Here is a 24372-nt window from a genome sequence, read left to right as displayed (position 1 = left end):
GACAGGATGATCTTTCACCAAGGACAGTGTAGGTACAAATATTCACTGGCCACAAGGACATACCACAGCACCCTAGAATCTATGACGAAGGTCAGCAAAACCATAAGGGGCTGGTGACATATACTGTGTAGCTCCCAAGTAAAAGAACATCATTAGGCCATTAACATTTTTTATTGAGTAAAGAAATAAGGCAGAAGAAGATAGATAAAACTACTCAATAAAAATTAAAAGCTGTCGTCGGGCTCCAGACATCCCATATGTAAACCAAAATGCAGCAATGTTGAAATACAACAAATTGGAAAAAAATTGCTCTACTTAGGCCCTGTAAAGATGGTCTTCAACTTTTTAACCCCTTGGCTCTTGATCTGGTGACAAAACAGTTAGCTCCTCGATTTCTGCGCTGAAAGTTCAGCAGTGTGTGTCGGTCACCTCTGGCCAAAGGCCAGCAGAGGGGCACACAGGGAGAGCTGAGTCAGGTGTGTCTTCTGGCTTCATTCGGGGGAGAACTGGGGGGAGCGCTCGCTCTCGTGGAACAGGTGGTCCGCAGCGGCTCCCTAACCTGGGCCTTCCTCCTCGAGGAGAGGACTGGACCTTCTGCCCGGGGACCGAGGTGGAACCGCATCCAGAGCCGAGAGGCCCACGGTCTGAGTGACCGAGCTGCGCCTCGTGGCCGCGGCGCCTTCAGCTCGGGCAGCCGGTCGGCGGGAGGACGAGCTCCCGGCTCCTGGGGCTCTTCTCCTCCAGGACGCGGACGGCCCGCCCGAGGCCACCAGCGCGCTGACCATCTGCGGTCTGGGCGGCTGGACTTTTGTTCCCTTTACTTGCTGAGATCCTAGATTTCTAGGCCCTGGATTCTAAAATTCGGGGCCCAGGCCCTCGAGCTCCAGGGTGACTCCTCCGCAGGACAGGCGAGGACCAGGGCGTGGAACAACCAGAGAAGGACGTGGGTCTGACGGTTCCTCGGTTACTAAGGACACGGGCACCGTCGCCCTTGGAGTCCGGAGGAAAAAGGATTAACCACGAAGGGATTCGAACCCTCAATCTTCTGATCCGAAGTCAGACGCCTTATCCGTTAGGCCACGTGGTCCCCGGGAGCTGCTGCTCGCTGTGACGCTTAGGGCGTACAGGGGGCGTCTTGCTCCGCTCCTCCGCTTTCCCGAAGCCGGTGGCAACCCCGGGACCTGGAAACCCCAGCCTTCTCGGGTCCCTGGGGCCGCGGGGTCGGGGTGACATTCCGCGCGTCTGGTAATCTGTGGCTCCCGAGAGCAGGACAGCGGCCTTGTGGGACCGGAAAGATGCCCACCTGCCGCGTCCGTCTGCACCCACCCTGCAGACCCGGGCACTGGGCGCCCGCCGGGGCCGGCGGTCATCGCGCAGCGGCGCCCGGCGGGGTCCGGGTCGGCCAGGGCTTCCGCCTCGGCACCTGCAGCTGCTTTCCCCGCGACGACGGTGGCGGGCTCTGTGCGCTGTGCGGGCTGCTCTGGATGGGCGTCTGGGGTAGCCGAGAGGCAGGGTCGTTACTCTTTTGGGGGGCTCCCCCGTACACCCAGGGCCATCGCTCTCTGTTGAGGTTCTCATGTGTTATGCAGCTAGGGAACAAGGTAGGAATCCGAAAGTTGTCAGTGGACTGGTCAGTGTAAAACAAAAGGCGATGAGGTCCTTCCCTGGGGAAGAAACGTCTTTATGGGATTTGTAATGCTCTGGGGAACTCTGAGCCCCACGACGGGATACAGATTTAAAGTTGGGTTTTGGGTGGCTTCTTTGAAGACTGTTAGTGAATCTCTGCGATCTCCTTTGAAGTTCAATCAGCATTTGACATAAAAGGTGTTTCTTCAATCCAGGCACCGGGAGCGTGTTCATTCATTTAGGATGGCTTTTGATTTTTCTTGATTACCAAATGAGCAGTTTCTGGAACAGGGAAAAGCAGCTTTTCACATGGCCTTTCCCCACCTTGTCCATAAAAACACTCTTGGAAATTAGTATGAGCGCAATAAAAATGTACTGATTTTCTCATATACATACTTTAAAAAAATTTTTTTAAATTGTTAATGGACCTTTATTTTATTTATATGCGGTACAGAGGGTCAGACCCAGGGCCTCACACATCCCAGGCACTGCTCTACCCCTGAGCCACAGCCCTAACCCTCATATACATATTTTTTGAATCCCATAATTATCTCTATTGTGAGCTTATTGACAAGAAGATATTCTTCTAGGCCTCTCAGCGACACAAGTTGCTGTGTGCGTGAGGAGGACCCAGCTATGGACTTTCTCTCTCTTTCCCTCTTTTTCCTGGAGGCAGACAGATTGGTAGAAAGATGTTGTAATATTCAGATGGCACATGAACCTCTGTAACTAAACCATCATGGTAATGTTGCTGGAAGTGGTGGCAAGTGGTTGATTTCTGGATATTTCTTGAAGGGTTTGATGATTGGATTGGGGGTGTGAAAGGAACCATATAAATCTTCAATATCCCACCCCTACTCCACCCTCCCAACAATGAAGTTTCCACTGACTGTAATGGAAATGATTTGATTGCAGGAAGAATGTTTTGAGAGTCAAGTGTGAGTGAAGATCTTTTGGTTAAGTGTTTTTTGTTTTGTTTTGTTGTTGTTCTTTTTTGGCTTCGAGGATTGAATCCAGGGGTGCTTAACTACTGCAGCACATCCCCAGCCCTTTTTATTTTGAGACAGGATCCAGCCAAGTTGCTTAGGGCATTGCTAAATTGCTGAGGTTAGCTTATGAATTCTCCATCTTTCTGCCTCAACGTTCCCAGCCACTGGGATTACTGGCCTGCAACAGCGACAGCGTGCTTGGCCAGTGAAGTTTAATTGATGTATTAAACATTAAGCGAGGCTGACCCATGTGACTTGATCAGACATAGATGATATAGGTAGTGCCAAACTCTCCGTCTCACAGTTTAGGAGGGAAATGATTTGTTGAAGAATAAACCAATCATAAACTAAACAAAAACCATAAAAATTCTAGGTTGTTTTATTTTTATTTATTTATTTATGTATTTATTTATTTTTTGCTACCAAGAGAATGCTGTCATATTCTTTGCTCAGAGTTACCCATAGAAAACAAAACCTAGACCGTCTGCATTGGATGCTGACTCCCTTAGTGACTTGCCCTTTCTTTATCTGCTCTGCTTATCTTCAGAGTGTATTGTAATTCTAAACATTCAAGAGCTTCTTGGACATTTTTGACCCTGGCCAGGCCCCCAGAGGCCTAACCACAGTTCCTTTTCTTGCTAGATATGCCCCCACCCCCAACTGAACAGGAAAGCTCCCCATTGGTGCTGTTCCCTTATCAGCAAGATCAGCTGTGCCCCTTTCAGTTTCTGACATAATGGATTTGGCTTCTTTGCCAGCTCTCTCTGCTGCAAAACCTGCCTCTCAAAGCCCTGCTCACTCCTCCTCCCGAAGCAACCCCTCAATGGTGCTGGGTGGTGTGCAGGGCCTTTCTCTTCTAGACAGACCAGTATAATCTCATCTATCTGATGTCATGGGCTTGGCCATTTCATGCATCAGTGAGTGAACTGGAGGTGATTCCAACACAGCCACTTCTTTCCAACTTTCCTTCCCACATCCTCCCTTACTGTGAATTATTTATGCCTCCGTGTGTGTGTGTGTGTGTGTGTGTGTGTGTGTGTGTATGTGTGTGTTTTCTTTTGCCTAGAGTGCTCTTTCTGGCTAATAAGTACTTATCCAAGTTTTAGCTCAAAACCTGCCAACATTCCTAAACAGAGAGTTGCCAGGGCAAAGTTACACAGGAAAAGTGTTGTATTCTATTCAACTCTGTAGTAAGTGCCTTGGTGATGACCCTTGGTCACACTCTGAAAGCTATTGGAATGTCCACATTGTTACTGGGTAATGATGTTATTCTATATCCCTGAAGCAGTGAATCACCATGAACCAGGTTGTCAGCATATTTAAAGCAGATATGAACATTCATGGTGGCTGGTGTGATAGCTAGGTGACCAGCTCCCTCTAACAACTTTGACTCCATATTCAAGTGGACTTTGCTTGGCAGGTGCAACTGACAATGTCCTTGCAGTTCACAGTGTTAGACCACGACACAAGAAAAGACCACTGACTCCAATTGAAATCAAATTAAAGCAAGCTTATTCTCTCACTGAAAACCTTGGGAACAATACAGCGCCACAGCTTTCTTGCAGCCCAGCTTTATAGCCCAGAAAGTTACACAAAGGGAGGTTACAGATAACAAAACTCTGACGAGCATAACACAAATGGTAGTTTACATTTTTGCTGGCCCTGGCATCAGAATTTATGAAGCTCATTAGAGCCTCAGAGAGGGTTGTTATCTGGCCAGGGAAAGGCAAGATTTATGAGGCGTCACTAAAGTTTCAGAGAGGACTGCTATCTGGTCAGAGAGAGCCAGGCATGGGTGAGTTCAAGGCATGGGCAGGCATTCCAAGCTAGTTCAGAATTTGCAGTAATTTATAGTATAGCCGAAATTACTTTTTCATGGCTTTGTGGTGAGATGGCTCCCAATTTTAAGAGAAAATCAGTTTGGGTCTATCAACAGCTGGAGAGAAGCACACAAGTGTGATTACTGACTGATAACAGAGGACAGGAAGCCTTCTCCAGCCTTCTGCCACCTGCATTTCCCCCAATTTTCCTGCATTCTATCCTTTGCTGTAATAAATCTTAATCTGTTAATCTGTTAATGCTGAGTTTTATAAGAGCCCCCCCTCCCCCCAAAAAAACCCCACACTTAGCTAGTGAATGGCCAAGAATGGACAATCACAAATTTTCCTTGTTCCCACTGCACTCAACACATTAACCTTTTAAAGAAGTGATGTTATTGTGCCCCAAGGCTCAGTTCCTGCTCCCAATGCTAATCAATGCCAATTTAATAATGAGAACACAGTTTTGAGAAAAATAAGTTTTATTGCTTTGCTAGCAAAGGAGAAACACAGGGGACTCCTCTCCCAAAGGCTATGACTCTTCCTATCAGGAGGGACGTGTGTGTGTGTGTGTGTGTGTGTGTGTGTGTGTGTGTTTAAAGAACTCTTCAAGGTTATATTCCAGGTATGCTCTGATGGGACCAGGGGGCCCTGGTTAGGATTCACTTTTTAATTTGGGAGGTAATTACTTACCAGATCCTCAGCAGGCATCACTTTCCTGTAGTGCGTGTGTTCAAGGGCAGTTAACTAGGGGAAGAAAAGATTATAGTCTCCCTAATCTTGTTAGGGAGGGGAAGAGGGGAGGAGAGAGAAAAAAACATAAAAAAAAAAAAAAAAAAGCCTAGAGCAATGAGGGCTGCAGAAGGTGAAGGGGCCACTGTTACATTATAATGAAAATATTTCCTTCTTTAAAAATAGTTGTAGGCTATAGGCTACTTCACGTCTTTTTCTAGTTAGCTTCTAGTACAGTATCTGACACATAAATATCTGAACAAGAATCCTTTCAGACAGAGAGAAAAATAAAACAACACATGTGCTTAAAGAAAATAAGGGCAGAGAATGGCTGTACAAGAAATATTATAGGAAGAAAGATTAGAAACACATTTACCAATATTTACAAAGAAGAAGAAGAAAAAAAGACATTTACCAGTGGCAGGGGCAGAAGGGTTTTCTGAGGACGAGTTCAAAGGTAGCTATCCAAAGTCCCCACCTGTTGCAAACTACTACTCACTTACTCACAAGGGTAGGAGTCTGGTAGTTGCAAAGCCTCTGCAGAGTGACTCTTAGTGAATTTACAGTCTATCATCAACCTAACCACTTGGCAAGAAAGGCTTTCTAACTATTTACCAAAACAAATCAAACAAACAAACCAACCAAAAACCAAAACCAAAACCCTAACTAACCAAACAAAACTACATTCCTGTGTTCCTACCCCGTCCTGGTCCTTAGCATTCAGTGTATTTCAACATCCCCCCCCCCCCCCCCCCCCCCCCCCCGCTTCGGAGGCAACAAAGAATTGTCATGGCACGGCCATTTTGGCAGCTGGAAGAAATCTGATTTATTATGAGAGGACACTTGGGTGTCCATGAAAATGTTCTGTTTATCTGCAAAGATTGCAAAACAGTTCAAATTTATTTCCTGAGAGATGCTCTTAATTTCAGGACAGTTTTTCCTCTCTAAGAATCTAGATTCATTTTCCTTAGTTATTGTGAAACTAGTCTAGAAGATTTTTATATTAGGAAAGGAAAAAGAAAGAAAAACAGAGATAGCAGAGGATGGTTTCGATCCATCGACCTCTGGGTTATGGGCCCAGCACGCTTCCGCTGCGCCACTCTGCTGCGCGCTAACGGTGTCTTCTAATAATACTCTTAAGGCTGTCTACAAGCTATATGTTCAGCCCACCTACAATTAAACCGACTTGAGATAAATCGCCTTTGGATCATAGGATGCAAATTGCTTGGAATAGTGCTGCTTACAGAATCAAAGACAAAACTAGAAGAGAAACGCAGACACTTGCACACTGGTGAGTTACTGGGTGCAGATGCAAAGGGCGGTCAGACTTTAATAAGCAGGGGGAGCAGGGTAGGTCGGGAATGGAACCCGGGACTCCCGAGGGCATTATGCTGCGAGTCAGTAACCGGCCGTGTCTCTGCCTTCGGGGAGGAGACACTTTTGTTCAGGTTTTCTTTGGCGTGGCGATGCAGCCAATCGAGCGTGTTTCCTTTCTCTCCAGTGAGGAGCGGTAACGGGGACAAAGGTGGCTTCCAGAGACTGCAGTTCTGGTCATGTGGTGAAAGTTCCTGCGCAGCTGTTCCAAAGCACACGATAACCACCAAATGCGGTGTATATTTTTTTGGTTTGGCGTAGTTGAAACGTGCGAAAACTCCCCTTTGGGGACAAAGAGCCCGCCTGAAAGACCTGCGTAGAGAGCATGCTCCGGCGGTGGCCCCGGATGTTAGTGACGTCATCTGGGCTGAGCTCTGAAAGGCGGGGCGAAAGGCCCCACGTCTTCAGTCTTCAATCAGGTCCGAAATCCGTGCATATAAGGGAATTGCTTCTCAGCTTTCACGCTTTGGGGACGTTTCCGTAGCGCTTTAGCCATGTCTGGTCGCGGCAAAGGAGGCAAAGGTCTGGGCAAAGGCGGCGCCAAGCGCCACCGCAAAGTCCTGCGCGACAACATCCAGGGCATCACCAAGCCCGCCATCCGCCGCCTGGCCCGCCGTGGCGGCGTCAAGCGCATCTCCGGGCTCATCTACGAGGAGACGCGCGGCGTGCTCAAGGTGTTCCTGGAGAACGTGATCCGCGACGCCGTCACCTACACGGAGCACGCCAAGCGCAAGACGGTCACGGCCATGGACGTGGTCTACGCGCTCAAGCGCCAGGGCCGCACCCTCTACGGCTTCGGCGGCTGAGCGTCCTGGTCCCGCCATCGCTGAACTTTATCAACCAAAGGCCCTTTTCAGGGCCGCCCACAGCTTTCTTTAAAAGGGCTCTTTCTCTTCCATGTTTATGTTGCGTGTTGGGTTTTATTTCGTCCTTTGTCACGGCGCGTCGTGTTCTGTTGTAACCAGTACTCGCTGACCCAGGGCTGTGTGTAGCTATGGCGGTCCTCTGTGGTGCAAGAGGTGAGTGGAGCTGCCCCCACACGGTCTCCGCACTGGAGCCGGCGTCTGGAGGCTGCCTGCCCTGCCTCCTGGTGCACAGTGTCCCTGGAGCGTCCTCTGCTCTACAGAGCGCTGGGTGCGCGCAGCAATGTGTAGGTGCAGGCCAGCAATCGGCGTGGAGTTTTAGTGCGGTTTATTAGGAGGAGGAACGCTAAGACTACGACGTGGATAGGACGTTAATGAGCAAACGCAAACATCCTTATTTACAGAAATGGGGGTATGTTTAAATGCAGGCATCGGTGGACTTGTTAGGTGCACTATTTAATTCCCACACTCTCCTACTGTTAACTAGTTTAAACCAAAGTCTCAGGGTCTATATTTAGTTTACGTAGAAAATATCCTAAATAATGGTTGGCTCAGAGAGTGAACCACGTTTCTGTTTGTTTCGGCTCTTAAACCGTCCTTCGGAGTTCCTGTTTTTATTTATTGTTTTTAGATATTGATTTGCTTGCGATTAGTCCCTCAGATGTTCCATTAGTTTGACATTTTTGGAAGTGCTTTGCAAAATGTTTTACTTCGTTTATTTATAATGTGAAGTAGAAGCGATTTGCTTGAAATTTGCACATCGCATGAGGGGCACAAGATGTTTGGTTTATCCAAATGCAAGTTGACATAAATGCTTGGCATAAGGTGATAGTTTATTGTAAAATAAGGCCTTTCTTCCCTTATAGCAAGCGATCTGTAAGGTGCTACTTTTATATCAGAAAAGCTAACAAAGGCATTTTGAATATCATCTTTTTATAAGATGGATTCTTGCGTGTCAATATGGGGGGAATCTATTGGAGCAAAGGCATTAGTTTGAGGAGAAACCTCCATAAGGATATCGTAGCATTTTTATTTTCTATGGTCTGATATTTATAGCAGTGGGTGGAAATGAATAAAAATAATATTCTTATGTTCATTTATGGAGTTTATTTGGTGTGGGTGTGTAAGCAAATACAAGTGTGTAAGATGGTGTTTAGTGCTATGAGATTACTGAAGCAGAGAAAGGCACAGTGTGTGAAGGAGAAGGTAATATTTAGATGATAGCGACATAGAAAGTCCATTGACAAATGGAAAGGAGAAAAGACAATGGGAAAATGAAGCAGTGTTCCTAGTAGGACTGCCTGGGGTGTAGGAGAAGGAGGCAAGGTCTGGGAAGCAAATGGAAGTGAGTAGTTCCTATCTGGCCTCCTAGGCTGGTGTGTAACTGCTTTCATTTTTACATTGAATGAGGCGGAGACCACTGAACAATTTTGAGCAGACAACTGACAAAATCTGATTTACTTCAAAATGATCTGTTTGCATGTCTGGGGAATTGCCTGATAGGACGAGGGTAGAAGCCAGGAGACAGGCTATTGCAACAAGTCAGAGGAGACGACAGTGGCTTGGGCTTCAGTGTTAGTGGTTGAGGCTGTGAAAAGTGGTAGATTTCAGATATTTTTATCCACACTTCCACCCCCACCCTGAGCTACTGATATAGGGGACTAGAGAAAGATTTACCATAATTCCAATGATTTTTAGCCATAGCAACAAGGATGGAGATACCAGTTACTAAAATGGGAAGAGTAAGGAAGAAACACGTTTCAGAGAGAATTAGTCTTAGTTTTGTATATTCAGAGTTTGAAAAGTTGTTAATATCTAAGAGGAAGATATGAAATGGGCAGTTGATGTAAGAGCCTGGAGTTTAGGGTAAAGGTCTGAGTTGGAAACGTAATTGACATGAAAACAGAGAAACTACATGATGAGATGCAACTTATTAGGAAAGAAGGTTGATAATGAAGAGCAGCAATTCAAGGGCTGAGCCCTGGTTCAAATGAATGAGCTCTGTTTGTGATATGTGGATTCCTAACTGATGGTTCTACAGGTGCTTCCTCAATCGATTCTCTTTTTCTCCTGTAGCTTCTTCTGTAGAATATATATTATCACCACTTTATAGATGTGGAAGAATACCCTTAAGTTATAAATATAGGCAATGAAATTGAAAATTTTACTCAACCTTTTAAAGCCATGGGGTTATTACTATGAGGATCCAGTGATATACATGCATGCCTTTTCCAAAGTGCACCTCTTTCCCCACATATTTTGCAAACAACTCCAGGGAGTTATTGGGCTTCCTGAAACCCATTTGTGAAACTCAGCTCAAGAGTCCGATATCAAATGCCTTTTCTCCTAGCTTTACTAATCCTTGTGGCTCTGTGAACATGGATCTTGAGAATGAAAATCTGGTTCTGTTGAATTGATGTTAATTCTGTTGACTTGTTGTTATCGAAATATCATCTGCATGTTGATTTGGAAATTAAATCACAGCCCCCAGATTTCCCTTGAACTCCAGTCTCAGAAACCATACTACTTTTTTGGCATCTGTGCCTGAAGTCCATCAATAGCCACTTCCAACTTAACAGTCCTCAGACAGCATTTCTGACATGACCGCTGCAGAGTAGCTCCTCTTGGATTTAGTGAGTGGTGATTCTCACCTGTCAGCTAGAGTCATATCATTTTTTTTTTCTTTTCAAACTCTGTATCCAGTTCATCAGCAAGTACTAAAAACTCTATTTTAAAAATACAAATGGAATCCAACCGTATCCCATTCTGATTGCTGAGGCCTGGTCCAGCCAGCCCCACTGTCCCTTCTCATCCCTTCTCACTTATGATTGCAGAACCCTCACCTCCTGGGCCTGCTTTTGCTCTCTCCCCCAGCGCAGCCAGATGGATTGCAATAAAGGGCAAGTCAGACCAGGTTGCCTCTCCACTGGAAAACTTCCAGTGTAAAACCCTAAGTCCTTTCATTGGTCCACAAAGGTCTTGTTACTCATGTGGCCACAGATCCCAATTCCTTTCCCAACTTCATAGCCCCTGGAGCTCTCTTGAAGTAATGTCTCTGTTTCAGGGACTGTGCACTGATAGTCCCCTCTCTGAGGGCCTCCATGCCACATCTCTGAATGTGTTACTCCCTTACTTCCTTCAGGTTTGTATTTAAAAATCCTGTGGATGAGGCTGTCTGTGACCATGCTGTTTTAGCACTGCAATTTCTATATCTGTCTTCACTTCCTGTTTTCGTCTTCCTTGCAGTTGAGGAGCCTACAGTCTACCAGGAAAGAAAAGCATAACCCTATGGAAGGCAAAGCAGGGGTGGAATACCATAGAGGATGTCAGCAGATGTAATTCAAGTCACTTTTACTTTTTCTGGCAGAAAGGGATGGTAATTTATGAAGAATCTTTTAAAAGCGAGGTGGGCTGTATGCCTATAATTTCGGTGACTTGGGAGCGAGCGCAGGAGGGTGAGGCAGCAGTTTGAGGCTAGCCTGGGTAACATAAGGAAATCCTGTCTCAAAAAAAAAAAAAAAAAAGGGATGGGGATGGAGCTTAGTGATAAAAAAGAAAGGGGGGTTGGGCAGGAAGACACAGTAGGTGATTGATTAAAAAATTCTTTAAAACAAGTCTATCAGCAATTTTTGCAAAGTTCAGGTGTGATTTTCTTATAACCAAATTTCAGTACTAGCAATATTTCATAAATCACAGAGATTCTGACATTTTGTAGAAGGGAGTTGACTTTTCCACTAATATACTTGTTTGTTCTTATTCACAATTATATTTCTACAAACAAACACAAGAGAGTATTAAACACAGACAGGTTGTAAAGGATAATATGATGACCATATTTGAATCCAGTTGCCAGTTAGGAATAACATTATACTGACGGCTGCTTTGACCTCATCTCATCTTTCTGCTACCCATCAGAGGTAACCACAGCTCAGAATTTTGTATTTCCACTTTTTTATTGCCTTAAAAATTCCTGTTTGGCCCTTATATTCATACTACACAAAGTTTTGCTTAACTTTCTCATTTATTCCTCTTCAACTTTAATGGAGCATTAGTTTACAAATAAGAACATATGCTTAGCATGACTGAGCTATGTGGTTTAAAAATTCTCATTCTGTTTTTTTCCTATTGTGCTAGACACTTTACTTTTCCTTAATTTAAAAATGTCGTTCATTTTTGCTTATTAAGATATAGCATAACACTTGGTACAGAATTGTTACTCAATAATTATTTAAATATATTACTTTTCTTTTTAAAATAGGACAGAGACTTTGGAGAGGAAAAGATCTGAGGTAGAACTTACTGTCTGTTGAACACACAAATGGGAATTGTGGAGAGCGTCAAATGGAGAATGTTCTCTGCAGAGCAGTTAATCTTTTTACCCAGAAGAATGTAACAGTACTATTCACATTTTGGCATGGATCCTTCTAATACAGCCTCTCCTTCCCAACTATATTATGTGTGTGAATATATTATAATTGAGAAGACACTGTTTTGGCAATTGTCTTTATCCTCACCCTACCCCACAAACATTTTCTATTTATTTTTATCACAATGTTTTTAATGGTTCTTGCATACTATTTCACTATGGACAAAACCTATTTTTAGCCAAACTCTCCATCATATTTCTGTTTTTTGGGCAAAATTAAGCAGAAGCATAGAGCATGTTTAAAAAATTAGAAGATCAGTAGGATTTTATATATTATTAACTATATGCACAAAAGGAAAGGGAATATTTTAAAATGAAGACAAGATTTCAAACTTGGATGTGTATATAGAGCTGAGGAGAGCATAATGAGATCACTCTTGAGTACTATTAAGAAGCATTATCACTCTGTTTTTTTTTTTTTTTTTTTTTTAACCCAGGGCACTTTACCACTGAGCCTCATCCCCAGCCTTTTTTGTTTTTATTTTTTATTTTGAGACAGGGTCTTGCTAAGTTGCTTAGGACCATGCTAAGTTTCTGAGACTAGCTTTGATTTCGCAATCTTCCACCCTGAGCCTCAGAGACCCTATGCTCAGCATTACTACACTTCTTGTTATGGGTTGAATTGTATCTGTTCCAAATTCATATATTGAAGTTTTTAACATCTGAAAATATGACTCTATTTGGAGATAAAGATGCAAAATGAGGTTATTGGGGTGGGCCTAATCCAATCTGACTGGTGAAGAGATTAAGACACATACACACAGAGGAAGACATCCTAAAGACAAAAGATAGCCATCGACAGGCCAAGAAGAGAGACTACAGAAGAAAACTGTTTACAAGTTTGATCTTAGACTTTACCTCCAGGATTGTGAGGACATTTGTTTAAGCCACACATCCTGTACTTTGCTATTTCTAGTGAACTAGAATCCTTCTTAAACATTTTCATTTTTTTTTTTTTCTGGATGTTTTCAGTGTTCTGCCTGTTTTTCTACTGAGAAAAACAAGCACACAGAACACAGAGCCACCCATAGGATGTTGTACAGAGGAAACTATTTTTTCCTTCTACCCATCTTGGGTTCCTTGACTGGGGGCCTGTAAGAAGGACAAACAAAAGAAAACACATGCACATTCATTTAAGTTTTACATGACATGAGAGCCTTCTTAAGGAAAGAGACCTGAAGAAGCTGTTAAAGCTCTTTTCATGCTGGGGTTGACAAAGTGGACAATCTTGGAGAAGTGTAGCAGGACAAAGAAAATGTGAACTAATGTTAAACTAGGGGAAAACTAGCAAGGCCTGTTGAGTCCTGCTGGGGTTTGCAGGTCTCACAGGAATCTTAGGATGATCTGCTTTAGAGGAGAAGGCTGGGACATGGTCAGAGACTGTCCTAAGCATGCTGTTTCTCAAATTCTTTCACCTGAAAACAGTGTATCAGGGTTCCACCATTTGTGGTAGTATATTCTTAACTCCATCTATCTATCTATCTATATACTATTGAGGGTAAATGGGAGATAGTGACTTTTTGGAGTCTTCTTTATTACCATGGGAAGGACAGAGAGACAGCTACTCGAAAAAGCCTAAACATGATGTTACTTCTACTTTAAGGGTGAGGTGTTCTAGTGTTCCTTAGAATTCTAGGCACAGGTATTCGCCCATTTTCTCTCAAGTGACCACTGTCAGGGGCAGAGTGAGTTCAGATAAGCTAGGCCTCCTCAGGCAGTGGTTCTGTTCCAATTAAAGCATATACTTGTTAAGCTGAAGAAGTCCTCTAACAAATAGGTACACGAGGTTTGTGGGAATAAGAGGGAGGGAAGTATATAAATGGGAGGAAGCATATACAGTGAGTTAATGAATTGAGAAGTAGGCATGGGGAGACCAAAAATAGATAAACAGATAAATAGAACAAAAACTAAAAAGCAATTCTTACAAGAGTTTCCACATTTCTATCCTTAAGCAATCTGGACCTATCTTTTTTTTTTTTGGTACTGGGGATGGAAAGGACCTATCTTTTTAAGATGAACTTAAACTGAATTCCCAAGAAGGGTCCTATTAGGATAAACAGCCCACAGAAGCTCCTTTTTGTCGTTCAGATCTTACCAATGAGGGTTGTTTTGCAATTAGCCAATCAGACCTAAGCCCTTCAGCCTATTTACAACCCTCATTTGCATAGAGGACCGGAGTGGGAACTTGAGCGGGAACTGTTTTGTCCTTCCCTTTGTTCTTCCAAAGGGCTCGGCTAAGGAACCCCACACGAATGTGAAGGCCTTGAAACCTACTTCTCTTAATACGCAATCTCAGGGAATTTAAGTAGTTGTGGACAAGATCCATTATCAGGTTAGGAAGAACCCGAAAGAGTCTTTGGAGCCACAGAAGCCTCTGGACCTACCCATTATTATGCATACATTCACTATTCCCCAAACCGGTGTCAAACTTGGAAAAAACTGTTGCTAAGAAGTAATGTTGACAATTAACTGCTTTACACTTTGCTCTTAATTGACCAGGTATAAGACAAATAGTTTAAAACCAGTATCATGTATTGTTCTAACCATTTTCTGTCATCGTGTTGAGTTGCAGTTCTTCCATGAAAATGTGGGTGGCTCTGAAAAGAGCCTTTGGGTTTAATACACGCATTCGCAGGACTGTTTACTTGGAGCTGGTGTACTTGGTGACCGCCTTGGTGCCCTCCGACACCGCGTGCTTGGCCAGCTCCCCGGGCAGCAGCAGGCGCACGGCCGTCTGGATCTCCCGGGACGTGATGGTCGAGCGCTTGTTGTAGTGCGCCAGGCGCGAGGCCTCGCCCGCGATGCGCTCGAAGATGTCGTTCACGAACGAGTTCATGATGCCCATGGCCTTGGACGAGATGCCGGTGTCGGGGTGCACCTGCTTGAGCACCTTGTACACGTAGACCGAGTAGCTCTCCTTGCGGCTGCGCTTGCGCTTCTTGCCGTCCTTCTTCTGCGCCTTGGTCACCGCCTTCTTGGAGCCCTTCTTCGGGGCAGGAGCGGACTTCGCTGGCTCAGGCATAGTTGAACACCACTATCAAGATCCAAGCTAGAGAAACTGTGACCACAAGCTCAAAACACTCTTAATATTTGCTTGCTTGTATGCAAATTAAGGATTGCAGAATTGCTCCTTCTCATTGGCTGTTTTAGTATCTTAACCTCTCATAGGCTATTTTTGAAATCTAGCTCTTATTGGTTCTTTCCGTAGCTCCACCTTACTTTGAACTTTCAACTACAAACATTCCATGTAAATTAGAGGCGTTCTTTTTTTTTTTTTTAACCATCTGCCTTTTAATTGGCTGAAACTTGTCTTCAGCTCATGGCATAGGCTACTTTGCAAAACGGTCTGAGAGTATAAAAGGCTAGCTGCTTGAGCGCTTGTACACCGTTTTTCTGGTTACTGTCACTTTCGTTCCTGTTCTAACATGTCTGGACGCGGCAAACAAGGTGGCAAGGCGCGGGCCAAGGCCAAGACGCGCTCTTCCCGGGCGGGCCTGCAGTTCCCCGTGGGCAGAGTCCACCGTCTCCTGCGCAAGGGCAACTATGCCGAGCGGGTCGGGGCCGGCGCGCCGGTCTACCTGGCGGCGGTGCTCGAGTACCTGACAGCCGAGATCCTGGAGCTGGCTGGCAACGCGGCCCGAGACAACAAGAAGACGCGCATCATCCCGCGCCACCTGCAGCTGGCCATCCGCAACGACGAGGAGCTCAACAAGCTGTTAGGCCGCGTGACCATCGCGCAGGGCGGTGTCCTGCCCAACATCCAGGCAGTGCTGCTGCCCAAGAAGACCGAGAGCCACCATAAGGCTAAAGCCAAGTGAAGCAACCAAAGTCTGTAGCTACCTAAGACCCAAAGGCTCTTTTCAGAGCCATCCACATTTACACTTAAAGAGCTTTGTAACAGGCTTTATCTAGTTTTTCTAGCACAGTAGGTAATCTGACCAGAACCCTTAAGGTCATTCGCTATACCCGTGGCTCAAGTATGAGACGCCCTGAAAGCTGTGAGGAAGGAAAATGAAAAGATCTAGTAGTTGCTTTCAAGTAAAGACTGGGCATGCAAGTTACGCCCAAACTTTCCTAAGTGGAGGGTTGGATCAGATCACAGTTTCCGTTGTCCTTTGTTGTTAGAATATTTCTCTAGCAAAGGAAACCAAAAATAAACCATATGATTTTTTTGAGTTTGTGGAAAAGGTACCCGAGGAATATGCTGCCTGGACTGCTAAAAACAGCGCAATGTAAGATTCCTGAAAAGTAACCCTGAGCCTTCACGTTAACCTAGAGGATCCGGCAAAACTCCATTCTATTTGGGCTAGCTTTCGCATATCAGTTAACACTTGCCCAGTGACGTTGGGGCCAGGCATTTGCCGGTAATGTCCCAGGTACTCCATCCAGAAATGTATATAAAGGTCAAAGCTTCCACAAGTTGAAACTAGGCGGGGGCAGTCGAGGTGCCTAGAGGGAACCTCCTCCAACCACCAAATACATCTGTTCTTAGAGCGTTAGGAATCTAGTCCCCCCACACACCAAACAAATGAGAAGTAGCATATTCCAAGACCTTCTAAGTGGTTCGTTAGGGACAGTACAGTTTCAGGAGAGTGGAACTAGACATCTAGGAAATTAACTCCCTGGGTCTCAGACAAAGGATGAGGAATTGGCAGGAGAAGCAATTCATCCAATCAGAGCCTTCAGCAATTTACCAATCGTCTTGTTGATTTCGTAGCCAATGGCTTTATTGCGCGCGAGTTTTGAAAACCAAGGAGACCAATCAGAATGTTTCTGAGTCTATATAACGATAATCTCTTCTGGCACAACTTCTAAGCCTTTGCTGTTTTCTCTCCCTCTCTGCCATGGCCCGTACAAAGCAGACCGCGCGCAAGTCTACCGGCGGCAAGGCGCCGCGCAAGCAGCTGGCCACCAAGGCCGCCCGCAAGAGCGCCCCGGCCACCGGCGGCGTCAAGAAGCCTCACCGCTACCGGCCCGGCACCGTGGCGCTGCGCGAGATCCGCCGCTACCAGAAGTCCACCGAGCTGCTGATCCGCAAGCTGCCGTTCCAGCGCCTGGTGCGCGAGATCGCGCAGGACTTCAAGACCGACCTGCGCTTCCAGAGCTCGGCCGTCATGGCGCTGCAGGAGGCCTGCGAGGCCTACCTGGTGGGGCTGTTCGAGGACACCAACCTGTGCGCCATCCATGCCAAGCGCGTCACCATCATGCCCAAGGACATCCAGCTGGCGCGCCGCATCCGCGGGGAGAGGGCGTAAAGCTCCCTTCCCTTGGCTTTGCCTTTACCTAGCATACGCAAAGGCTCTTCTAAGAGCCACCCACTTTGCTGAAACAGCTGTAATTACTTGGGCTATTCGGGTTGGAAGGTATGAATACTATAAGTTTCTCTCAATGTGGTATCACCCTTTGCTCGGTGTGTACCTATTTTCATAAGTGCGGATTATGTTAATTTTGAAGTTTGGGAATTATGTGTTCAATCAAACTGAGCTACGTCCCCAGACCTTTTTTATTTTTACTTTGAAACAGGGTCTCTGAGAGTTACTGAGGGCCTGTTTAAATTGCTGAGGCTGGCCTCTAACTTGATTCCCATGTCTCAGCCTTTGGAGTTGCTGGGATTACAGGTGTGGGTCCCTGCAGTGGACTAGTAGTATCTGCTGCTTCATTCCTTTAACAATCATATTTGGGAATGGCATATTCTGGTTTTTACAGAGGCCATTGGAAGGGATCTAACTTGCTGTAGATGAGATGCACAGCACTGAGTAAGAGCACAAGAGTCTCGTTTAAGCAGCTTCTTTATTTTTAGTCTCAATTGTGCTCCACTGTGAAAAGTAGAACTTGGTTTTTCTTTTTTCTTTTTTGGATCTTTCAGATGAATGCTGATCTGGAGCTTTTTTACAGTAGGAGACAGAATGTGCCGTTCTAAAAATGTTCCTTTGGCACAAGGATTGTGGATCTGAAGGTAATTAAGCAGGAGCAGATGAAGAATAATTCTGCTTGGTCCTTTTCCTCTTGTGTTGGCTGGCACTTCTCTAAAAATTTACTATTCTTTTTTGAAGGTGCTCTGTAAGTCTGAATTCAAAGCCACTTCTTTTAAAAACGACTATCTCTCTGGGTGTCCTCGATGTGAAGCCAGAATTAGGCAGTTAGTATAGATAGGTAAATTGAGTCAGGCCAATCTTGAGTGAGACCCAGCAAGTTGGAGGCTGCAGTTAGTATAGATAGGTAAATTGAGTCAGGCCAATCTTGAGTGAGACCCAGCAAGTTGGAGGCTGTCCCCTGAGGGACTGAATCGTTAACTCCTTCAGAGCCCTTCTACCACCTTTATCTAGAACCTGTCCCTGCTCCAACCTGTTGCTAAGGTAACCTGTCCCAGGAGTTGCCTCTCCCTACAGGGAGCTAATTGTTAATGTGTCCTGGGCTGCTCCACCCTGCCCTTCCCCCTTCAGCCCACCTGTTTCCCACCTTTTGTCCATCCCACCGAGCATTCCCGGGCCTAGACACCTTCAGGAAGGAGAAGGGTAAGGGGGAAAGGCAGGAGAACACAGGAAGCCTGGGACATATAAAAAGGGAAGAACACCTGGATTCTTGGGATACCAGGACACCAGCTATGGCCCCTTCTCCCTCCCAGGAGAAGTGTATGTGACCTAATTTAAATAAGCCCTGCTTTTTATGCTTGCTTTCCTAATGTTCAGACTTTAACATGTGAGGGAGCAGAACCCCGATAACCAGCAGCATCTGGTTATACATTTTCACATGTATATCTGTGAAACATGTAGATTAGTCTTCTGAAGTTTTCTCTTGGTAATCTCTTCTTATGGCATCTAAGTATTTGAGAGTTAAGGAAAGCATTATTTTTTCTTCCTTAAAAAACAGGGAGACAGCAAAAGTCTATAAGAGTTAGTGTTGGGTTGAGTTTAAAACCTACTGACAGTACTTCTGCTTACCAGCTTTATGGCCACAGGCAAATTGGCTGGCCCTGGTAAGACTAGATTTATAAGGATTTCGCATCACAATGACTTTAAGGACCAGGTAAGCCTTCATTGTATAGGGACAGTGGTGATGGAAGAAAAGTGGTGCGGGACAGATCAAACATGTACCTGGGATAAGAAGTGGGTTTATTGTCAGGAGCCTGACAAAGGGGCTCTGCACAAAGAGAGACAACAGCAGTGACTCTCCTTTGAATGTTACCTTTTATAGGCAGGAACCACAGCCAGGGGCAAGGGGCGACTTTAGTCTTGATTGACATAATAAGAATCTCCGGTGGAAGGCAAGTTTGTTTCTTGGGAACAGAGACAAGCAGTTTTCCTATCTCAGAGGAGGAACACAAAAACTGGCAGGTCTCTTTATCTTAAGGAGAGAACAGGGAAACCAGTATGTTCCCATCTCAGGGGCTGGTAACTTGTCTCCTATCTCTCAATGAGAGAACAGGGAGAGACTGGCCCTCTCCAGGCCGGTAAGTTTTGTCTTGGGCTAGTTTCTATTTCTTGGGAATAAGAACAGTATTCATAAAGTGGGGTTGGGGGAAAGGAAGGTGGCTGCAATTATGCTAACAGTGAGCAATCCAGTTTCCCTGGGTCTCAGTAACTAAAAGATCTGGTTGAATCCAAGGTAGATAGATCCCTGTTTATCACCTATAATTTCTGTGTAGCTTTCTGTTTGCTCAGTCTATTTGCTTGATACCAGTGTTGACAGCTTCCTTTTACATTGTCCAAGTGGTCAAGAATTCATGATTTAACAGTCCAAAGTTCTGTAATTTAGTGCCTACTGGAGGATTTCATAAGGAACATTTTGTTTAATCTGCATAGTATCTCTATGGGTTGGAGGTCATTAGACTAATTGCAAGGATGAAGAAAGAGGTATGTTGGGCTCAAGGGCCTCACACAGGAACTCATTTGGATGATTAAGTCCTGGCTTAATTATTATTTCAAGGCTAAGAAAGATGGACATTATGTTCTGCATATTTTTATTTTCCTTAATTAATCCATGCACTCAACAAAGACCTGGTATACCACTGAGCCATTGTAAGGGATCTGACTGTTTTTGCTGTAGATGAGATGCAGGGCACTGAGAGGAGTTGAGCTCAAGAGTCTCTGTTTGTCTCTCATTTAAGCAGCTGCATTATTTTTCGTCACAATTGTGCTCCAGTGTGAAAAGTAGGACTCGGTTTTCTTTCATTTTGTGTTTCTCAGATCTTGAAAATACCCCTAGACATCGAAACTTTTTGACTACTGACTCTGTGCTCTGCATTGTTCTAGGTGCTAGAGATATGAACATGGGTGATGTCCCTTCTGTGTGGGGTATTCTCAATATTGTGGGAGACAGAAAGTAGACATCCCCCACAAAAAATGTGTGTGTGTGTGTGTGTGTGTTAGAGAAAAAAAAAGATGAAGAATGCATACAAAAGAACATCCCACTGGGAAAAATGCAGAGAAAAGGCCACACTAACTACAAAGGAGGCTAGGAAATGAGACCCACTGTGGAATAGTGAGGAAGAAAGAGATTAACATCTAGTGAGCCCATATGTCTGAAGGTTTACAGAGTTCAAGTGGAACTCGGGACCAAGAGTTAGTGTCATATATCTGTCATTTAAGTATTATTTCTTGCTCTAAATTCCTTTCCAGATTTCCAAAAACCTTGTTTTCTACAATCTGTATGACAAAAGCTCTGTTCTTTCTTGATAGTAGTAGTAAGAGCTGTGAAATAGAAGTAAAGAGTCTGTCGGGCCCAACTCTAAATGAGCTTGAACAAGTCAAATCATCACTATGAACATTACTGTATTATCTTAGCAAATGAAGAAACAAACTGAATGATTCTGCATGCCTAAGGCCACCTAGATGGAAAATGATGACATGCTTTTCAACTTGGGCAGCCGACTTTAAAACTCTGCGATTTTAAGTATGTTCCATTGCTTTCCTATAGTTGTATTCATTATTAGTTTCCTGATGGGACAATGTTTCATGTTATAGATAACGGGGACCAAATCTGGTTCATCTTTGTGGTATGACTGAGTGATAGATGTAGTTGAGTGAGGTGGGCAATTCAGAAGGATAACTTTGAGGGACATGGAAGAGTATCTTGAAATGAGAGAGCTGAGTGTGTAGAGCCATAAGCAAGGCTGCATATTATGGGGGGATCGTCAGTGTGGTCAGGGTTCTCTGGAGGAACAGAACTGATAGGAAACTCCCCAGATTTATTAGAGTGGCTCACACTATCAGAGGCTGGATAGTCTCATAATTGCTGTCTATAGGCCAAAAATTGTGGAAACCAGTAGCTGCTCCATACAAGAAGCCGGAGCCTTAGAACAAGAGGGACAAAAGATGCAGCCCCACTCTGAGGCTAAATACCTGGAAACTTCCTAGAGAATTACTGAGGCAGTCTATGTGAAAGGTGGAAGAAGCTGGATTTGATTGTCCTCAGTCAATGGCCGCTGCAAGCCAAACCTGCCTACGGGTGCTGGCGGGCTTCCTCCTCCTTCCATATACTCCCCAGAGTATTGGATGGTACTGCCCTTAGTTTGCTGTTCCACATACCAAAGGTGTCTGGAAACCCTCACAGACACACTCAGAAGTGCTTCACTAATTTCCTAGGCATCTCAGTCCAGTTAGGTAGATAATCAAGATTGGCCATAACAAGTCCAACTGTTGTCACCTGCATATAGCCAAAAATACATTAATTCCTTCCACAGAATAGAGGGAAAGGTTTTTTTTTTTTTTTTTTTTTTTTCTGAGTGATTATACTTTTCTTGACATCCAATAACTTATAGAATAAAGTACTGACAATAAATATCATGTTTGGGCTGGGGATGTGGCTCAAGCAGTAACACGTTTGCCTGGCATGCATGGGGCTCCATTTGATCCTCAGCACCACATAAAAATAAAATAAAGATGTTGTGTCCACCTAAAACTAAAAAAAAATAAATATTAAAAAAATTATGCCTCTCTCTCAAAAAAAAATAAATATCATGTTACACGACAAAAGAAAGAAAAGAACTCAAAGATATCTCTGTTCAATATATTTGTAGATATGCACAAACATATGCCTAACAAAATAGGAGATACTCTTTATAATATCATTTGTTCAGCTGTCATGTTGTAGCTGTTATTTGTAGTCACCTTATTTGCTACTCATTCTACCTTCAGCAAGCACTACAGCAGGTCTTGGTTCTTTACCTGGAGTGAGTGGTGACCCACAGCTGCATTCCTGAAGGGTCTGGGCCATTTCTCATCTGCCTGGATTGGGTTGTTGTAGTTTCCCTTCGACCTTAATATCAGGATACGGTAATTCCAAGAGACATCCTAAGGGATCTCTGGCATTCAAGGCATACTCTTCTTTACCTCAATTGTTGGAATAAAAGTCCAAATTCCCCATGGGAATCTGTATCAGTCACCCCTGCCAACACCATAACTCCGTTCTTAGCCTGTTGCTCAGGAAGTATTAACTTTCAGGTTGATGGAATATCACTGTTGTGCTCTTGCTAGAAGCATTCCTCCTTCTGGAGCTAAGACTACTAAGCCAGCAGAGCATAAGGATATAAGGACAGGAAGCAAACATTTTGCTTAAGGGTCATAGTGAGTGGTACCATACTGGTTTCTATCCCTTAATCCCTGAATCCTAGAGAAACAGTACCATATATAGTGGATACTGTTTTAGAGCAGATGTAGTCTTCGGGAGAACCCTGCCCCAGCCCTGCAAGGTATGGCTTCCTAGCCTGGAGTTGTAACTGTGTCTTCCAAAGGCCATTCCACTGTTTTGTCAAACCAGTTGCTTCAGAATGATGAAGAACATGGAAAGACCAGAGAATGCATGAACATGAGTCCATTGCCATACTTCTTTGTGAAGTGAGTTCCTCGGTCAGAAGCAAGGTTGAACATCTCCACAGTGGATAAGGCATTCTGTAAGTCCACAGATGATAGTGTTTGCAGAAAAAGCAGATCCATACTCAGCCTAAGTGTCTATCCCAGTGCTGCTGCTCTTCTTATGGAAATGGTTCAATGAAATCAACCTGCTACTAGGTCACCCATAGGAGTGATTTCATATTAGGGGCTTAGTGTCGGTCTCTGCTGCTAGCAAGTAGTGGCCATGGCCAGGTCAGCTTTGATGAATGGAAGTACATGTGGCTGAACCCACCCATGCATAACCTCCATCCCTGCCACCATGGCCAATGTGTTCAAGAGTCGATTGGGCAATGACAGGGTGAGTGGGGAAAGAGGTTGACTGCTATATAGGCTGAGTCATTCTATCCACTTGATTATTAGTCTTCCTCTGCTGAGGTCACCTGTGGTGAACATTTACAAGGGACACAAAAGTCTTCACATCCTTCCCTCACATGAAAGAGATTGATCCATGTATCTCTTCCCCAAATGACTTTGTCACTTGTTTTCCAATTATGTTATTTCCAGTCCCTAACTGCTGTCTACAATCAATCAGTATATAGTTGCACATCTTGCCATTTTTCTTCCCAAGCAAAATGTACAACCAGGTGCCTTTTTCTTACAAGTCTCAGTCTGCTCATTCATATTAAAAATAAATTTGAGTTTTGTCTACATCTCACAAACTTCTTGCTTACCCACTTACACTTTTTATAACTTTCCTATTTCCTATTTTCACAATTGTTTCATCCATCCCATTTCTTGTAATGTTGGTTGGTCCTCCATGGAAGAACTCAAAAGCAGAATACATCAGAATAATTCAATAATAAAAGATACACTCCTTTTTTAAAAAATAAATGTGGTTCTTTTCACTTTCACATGACAGTAGAATGCATCTTGACATAATTATATGTAAGCATGGGATATATGCTCCTTACATAGGAGATGACTTCCCTGAGGATACCATAGTTCTAATTTCAGGCAGACCTGAGTTAGACAATTTTACAAGAAATAGACCTTTACTTTTATTGATTACTATTTATTTTGCTTCATCATTTCCAGGGATATCTGATAATACAGGTGAACAGTAAAACAAAAAACAATTTCTTTAAAAAATACTTAAGATGAATAATGCACAATATTAGTTGTCAACATCGTATTACTTTCTATACAATGAAAGGCACTGAACTAAGGACATCTATGAAATTCTTTCTACCAGTGATCAAACATGGCCATGTTACAGTATACATGGGTGGCCCTTAACTGTAGTCTTGGGGACTTGAACTCTTGAGGGTGCATGGTGCTTGCTCACTCTCTAAAGTCTTGCTGGAGCATTCTTCCCTTGTCTCTTGCTCTGTTGTCACTCTAGTACTTTGACTTGAAATCTTTTTTTTTCTCTTTAATTTTTTTTTTTTTTTTTGTAGATGGACACATTGGTGCAAGAGATGGAACACAGTGCCTCATGCATTCTAGGCAAGCACTCTACCACTGAGCCACAACCCCAGCACCTTGACTTGAAATCTTTTGATATTATGACTGTCTTCTGACAAATTTAACACCATAAAAAGCCAGTTATTTTTTCTTTGAAGTGACTTCAGACTGATGTTTTCCACTTTTTGAGTTTATTATTTATTTCAGACTGCAATCCTTGTAAAAATTGGGGCCAACAGCCTTTGCTCT

The 24372-nt window shown here is 44.1% G+C and overlaps 4 protein-coding genes and 2 non-coding genes across 6 annotated transcripts; 3 read left to right on the top strand and 3 right to left on the bottom strand.

Annotated features, from left to right (window-relative positions):
* Nucleotides 1-1014: 1014 nt before the first annotated feature.
* Trnar-ucg (transfer RNA arginine (anticodon UCG)) lies at nucleotides 1015-1087 on the bottom strand. The gene has a single exon. It is a non-coding gene; the product is annotated as a tRNA-Arg (tRNA).
* A 5111-nt stretch (nucleotides 1088-6198) lies between these two features.
* On the bottom strand, nucleotides 6199-6270 carry Trnam-cau (transfer RNA methionine (anticodon CAU)). The gene has a single exon. It is a non-coding gene; the product is annotated as a tRNA-Met (tRNA).
* A 662-nt stretch (nucleotides 6271-6932) lies between these two features.
* On the top strand, nucleotides 6933-7436 carry LOC106145260 (histone H4). The gene has a single exon (XM_078020654.1). It carries the CDS (start codon nucleotides 7033-7035, stop codon nucleotides 7342-7344), a length of 312 nt encoding a protein of 103 aa, XP_077876780.1. The 5' UTR covers nucleotides 6933-7032; the 3' UTR covers nucleotides 7345-7436.
* A 6979-nt stretch (nucleotides 7437-14415) lies between these two features.
* LOC101960326 (histone H2B type 1-C/E/F/G/I) lies at nucleotides 14416-14885 on the bottom strand. The gene has a single exon (XM_005337075.4). It carries the CDS (start codon nucleotides 14847-14849, stop codon nucleotides 14469-14471), a length of 381 nt encoding a protein of 126 aa, XP_005337132.1. The 5' UTR covers nucleotides 14850-14885; the 3' UTR covers nucleotides 14416-14468.
* Nucleotides 14886-15202: 317 nt separating this feature from the next.
* Nucleotides 15203-15700, top strand: LOC101960613 (histone H2A type 1-H). The gene has a single exon (XM_021734418.3). It carries the CDS (start codon nucleotides 15253-15255, stop codon nucleotides 15643-15645), a length of 393 nt encoding a protein of 130 aa, XP_021590093.1. The 5' UTR covers nucleotides 15203-15252; the 3' UTR covers nucleotides 15646-15700.
* Nucleotides 15701-16098: 398 nt separating this feature from the next.
* Nucleotides 16099-24284, top strand: LOC144366399 (histone H3.1). The gene has a single exon (XM_078020653.1). The coding sequence runs from the start codon at nucleotides 16672-16674 to the stop codon at nucleotides 17080-17082; it is 411 nt and encodes a 136-aa protein (XP_077876779.1). The 5' UTR covers nucleotides 16099-16671; the 3' UTR covers nucleotides 17083-24284.
* The last annotated feature ends 88 nt before the right edge of the window (nucleotides 24285-24372 follow it).

This window comes from Ictidomys tridecemlineatus, chromosome 8 (assembly GCF_052094955.1).
Source record: "Ictidomys tridecemlineatus isolate mIctTri1 chromosome 8, mIctTri1.hap1, whole genome shotgun sequence".
Taxonomy (NCBI): domain Eukaryota; kingdom Metazoa; phylum Chordata; class Mammalia; order Rodentia; family Sciuridae; genus Ictidomys; species Ictidomys tridecemlineatus.
This window is presented reverse-complemented; position numbering and strand designations above follow the sequence as displayed.